Raw genomic sequence first — 4,585 nt, 5'->3', positions numbered from 1 at the left:
GCCCATACTGGAAAGACAGAGTTTAATTTTCTAAAGTGCAATGAGCAATTGAGTTCAGAACAAGACATACTTTTCGGTGATTCATCTGGGGCCTTATTTCCACTTTGCAAATCCAGTGAGTCAACCTCCCATCTGGTGAGTTTCTTTTAAGCATAACCTGCTTCTTATGATCTACCCAATTCTTTATGTTCATGGGAAAAATATACAATTTGTAGATCTAAAAGTTTCTCTATAAATTAAAAAAGCTATCATACCATTCTTCATGAGAAGTTGAAGTAGGAGCAGTTATGTCTCTTTTAGGGATGTCTTACCAGGCTCAGATCTATGAAGCAGTTAGAGTGTGGTTTTATCTAGGAAGGGAATCAATGTTATAGGCTATCTCCTAAAAGCTAATGAGATTTTTCCTAAGTTTTTCTTCCTATTACCTAATATACTTTTTTTTAGCTGGATATACTATAAATGTAAAAGTGGGCGTCATTTAAATAAACCTTTAAAACAAAAAAAATTAAGCTAAAATTGAGCATTTTTCATAACTGATTTAACTGTTTTATTTACTTCCTTTTGTTTCAAAGCCTCCTAGAATAAAATATCTTAACCTGGATTTTTATGTAGATGGACACATTGCAATTATATGCAATGAACTGTATGTGTGTTTAAAAGCATTTTACTGGGGCGCCTGGGTGGCTCAGTCATTAAGCGGCTCAGGTCATGATCCCAGGATCCTGGGATCGAGCCCTGCATCGGGCTCCCTGCTCACTGGGAAGCCTGCTTCTCCCTCTCCCACTCCCCCTGCTTGTGTTCCCTCTCTCGCTGTGTCTCTCTCTGTCAAATAAATAAAAATCTATATAAAAAATAAAAATAAAAATAAATAAAAGCATTTTACTTACCAGTAAGACCAGTATGCTCACCAGAAGATAAAAACATTTTCTTTAATTTGCAGCATAGGTTTTTCGCACACACCTATATAATTTAATTTGTCTTTTTTGCAGCCCAAATATAGCCAGAGGTCTTCTAGTCATTCTACTATCTCTAGGAGAAAAATAGAGTCTTGAATTCTTCAAATTTTAGACAAAATTGCCAATCTGATGTGCATACAAGTATATATATATAAGATAATGTGTTTGTCATCTTCAGCTAGATTTCTGTTAGCAAATGCTCAGTTACTGGCCACTTTACAAACTACTGAAGAAAAGAGACATAATTTTTTTCATAGTGACACTTTTTGACTGCTTGGTGATAATGATGTGTTCCCTTTTTGTGGTTTTCTTGATCAAAATACTACTTAAGGGGGCGCCTGGGTGGCTCAGTCAGTTAAGTGTCTGGCTCTTGAATTCGACTCAGGTCATGATCTCAGGGCATGAGATCCAGCTCCACGCTCAGCGGGGAGTCTGCTTGAGATTCTCTATAAAAAATACTAATTAAGGTAAAATTAACTTTAGAATATATGTCTTTCTTAGGAAGTTAATTAAGTCTGCTTTAAAATGTAATCATCTCTCATTTGTGGAAGATTAGGATGGAGATTTGCTTTTCATTGTGTATTCATTTGTATTTTTAAAATAGTTCCTATTCAAATAGGAAAAAATACATAATTTAAATAAAGTAGTAAATCAAGGGTGCCTGGGGCACCTGGATAGCTCAGTTGGTTAAGCGTCTGCTTTCAACTCAGGTAATAATCTCAGGGTCTTGGGTGGGATCAAACCCCCACGTTGGGCTCTGTGCGTATCGGGGAGTCTGCTTATCCCTCTCTTTCCTCCTCTGCTCCTCCAGCCACTCTCACTCTCTCAAATCAAATCAAATCAAATCAAATCAAATCTTAAAACAAAACAAAACAAAACAAGGGTGCCTGACTGGCTCAGTTGGTAGAGCATGCAATTCTGGATCTTGGGGTTGTGAGTTTGAGACCCACCTGGGTATAGAGATTACTTAAAAATAAATAAATAAGTGAAATAGCAAATAATATAATCTCTGATGAAATTTGAAAGTAAAAGCATTTATCCTGTTAAAATTTCACAATATTAATTTGAAAACATAATCAATATGTAATTAAAATGGCATTTTAAAAAGAAAATTTAAAAAGCAACAACTCTACTGAAAGCTTACTATAATGATTAACTGGTTTACATCAAATACAGCACCTTCTGAGTCAATCATGTTCAATAGTTCTACTTTAGTCTAAAAATGAATTTATTTCCAGTGACAACTAAGAGGTCTTATTTGATAATAGACTTACAATAAAGCTTAGAGCATAGAAAGGAATGACATTTTAATGATTTACCTTTTAAGAGTAAATGTATTCAGAAATTTGAGTAATGTGAGACTATCCCATAAATCTATGGGGATCATTTAATAATCCTTTGTAAAACTTTAACCCTACTTAATCCCGTGCTTCTTGGCAACAACTTTTAAAATATGAATTCAGGGACAAATTAAATAAATTCAAAACATATTATAAAAGGCAAGTATTTTTTCCTCTCTCACTAACCTCGTATACACTATTACGTATCTAAGTGGGTGCAGTAACTGCTTAGGACTCTAAGCGCCGCTGTTCACCTATTTGGAGATAAATTTAACCAAATGCCATCTGGTTACTAAAGGCTCAGATCTCGCCGCAGATCCCACAAACCAACTGCAGGGCTGCAGCGAAACTCTGTCCCTACATCTGAGACACTCCAGTTTTCTATAAGATGATCTCCATAGCTGCAGCAAAAAGGTAAACAAGACACATATGCCCAATGAGGATCCTGAATGGATTCAGTAGTGAAAGAACAATGGCCGCTCCAAAGAATTACCAGAGACGCGGCGAGCTGGTCCTGCTGTGCGCGCTCATGGGCACGCTGTGGGAAATCGGGAGAGGACAGATCCATTATTCGGTGCCAGAAGAGAGCGACAAAGGATCCTTCGTGGGTAACATCTCCAAGGACCTGAATCTGGAGTCACAAGAGCTGGTGAAGCACGGAGTCCGCATTGTCTCCAGAGGTAGGACGCAGCTTTTTGCTCTGAACAGGAAAACTGGCGGCTTGCTCACCGCGGGCAGGATAGACCGGGAGGAGCTTTGTGCTCAGAGCATGCAGTGTCTAGTAAATATCAACATCCTGATTGAGGGCAGAGGAAAACTTTTTGGGATAGAAATAGAAATCACTGATATCAATGATAATAACCCAAAATTCCAGGTCGAAAATCTGGAAATGAAAATTAATGAGATCGCTGCGCCTGGAACGCGTTATCCGCTCCCAGAGGCTGTTGACCTGGACGTGGGCATGAATTCCTTGCAGAGCTACCAGCTCAGCCCCAATCACCACTTCTCCCTGGACGTACAAACTGGAGGCGACGGAACTCTACACCCAGAGCTGGTGCTGGAGAAGGCCCTGGACCGCGAGGAAGAGGCTGCTCACCACCTGGTCCTCATTGCCTCGGACGGCGGTGACCCGCGTCGCTCCAGCACAGTGCACATCCACGTGACAGTGCTGGATACAAACGACAATGCCCCGGTTTTTGCTCTACCGATTTACCAAGTGAAAGTCCCAGAGAACGTGCCCCCGGGCACCCGGCTGCTTACTGTGAGCGCTAGCGACCGGGATGAGGGAGCCAACGGAGAAGTAGCCTATAGATTCTGGAAAATTAGTGAAAAGCAGTCTCCGCTATTCCAGCTGAATGAAAATACTGGGGAAATATCAACGGCAGAGAGTCTAGACTATGAAGAATGTGCATTTTATGAAATGGAAATACAAGCTGAAGATGTGGGGGCACTTTTGGGGAGGACCAAAGTGCTCATTTCAGTGGAAGATGTGAATGACAATAGACCGGAAGTGATCATTACATCTCTGTTTAGCCCAGTCTTGGAAAATACTCTTCCTGGAACAGTAATTGCCTTCTTGAATGTGCATGACCGAGACTCCGGGAAGAATGGTCAAGTTGTCTGTAACACACCTCATAATTTACCTTTTCAATTGGAAAAATCAATAGATAATTATTATAGATTGGTGACATGGAAATATCTGGACCGAGAAAAGATCTCTGTGTACAATATCACAGTGATGGCCTCAGATCTAGGGACTCCTTCTCTGTCTGCTGAAACTTATATCACCCTGTATGTGGCGGATATCAATGACAATCCCCCCACTTTCCCTCAAGTCTCCTATTCAGCCTATATCCCAGAGAACAACGCCAGAGGTGCCTCCATCTTCACTGTGATGGCTCATGACCCCGACAGTGGCAAAAATGCCCAGGTGACTTACTCTGTGACTGAGGACATCATCATGGGAAGCCCTCTCTCTTCTTATGTCTCCATCAACTCAGACACTGGCGTCCTATATGCGCTGTGCTCCTTTGACTATGAGCATATACGAGACTTGCAGTTACTGGTGACAGCCAGCGATGGCGGGGACCCTCCACTCAGCAGCAATGTGTCACTGAGCTTGTTTGTGCTGGACCAGAATGACAATGCGCCCGAAATCCTGTACCCCGCCCTCCCCACCGATGGTTCCACAGGTGTGGAGCTGGCGCCCCGCTCCGCAGAGCCTGGCTACCTGGTCACCAAAGTGGTGGCGGTGGACAGAGACTCTGGCCAGAACGCCTGGCTGTCCTA

At 41.7% G+C, this 4,585-nt stretch overlaps 1 protein-coding gene across 1 annotated transcript; it reads left to right on the top strand.

Moving 5' to 3' along the window:
- Window positions 1–1,958: 1,958 nt before the first annotated feature.
- LOC116629705 (protocadherin gamma-A8-like) lies at window positions 1,959–4,579 on the top strand (the record flags this gene model as incomplete). The annotated part of the gene is made up of 1 exon (XM_032399945.1): window positions 1,959–4,579. A coding segment is annotated over exon 1 (1,847 nt), but the record flags the coding sequence as incomplete, so codon positions are not given.
- Between the last annotated feature and the right edge of the window lie 6 nt (window positions 4,580–4,585).

Source organism: Phoca vitulina, unplaced genomic scaffold (assembly GCF_004348235.1).
Source record: "Phoca vitulina isolate PV1807 unplaced genomic scaffold, GSC_HSeal_1.0 scaffold2307, whole genome shotgun sequence".
Lineage (NCBI taxonomy): Eukaryota > Metazoa > Chordata > Mammalia > Carnivora > Phocidae > Phoca > Phoca vitulina.
This window is presented reverse-complemented; position numbering and strand designations above follow the sequence as displayed.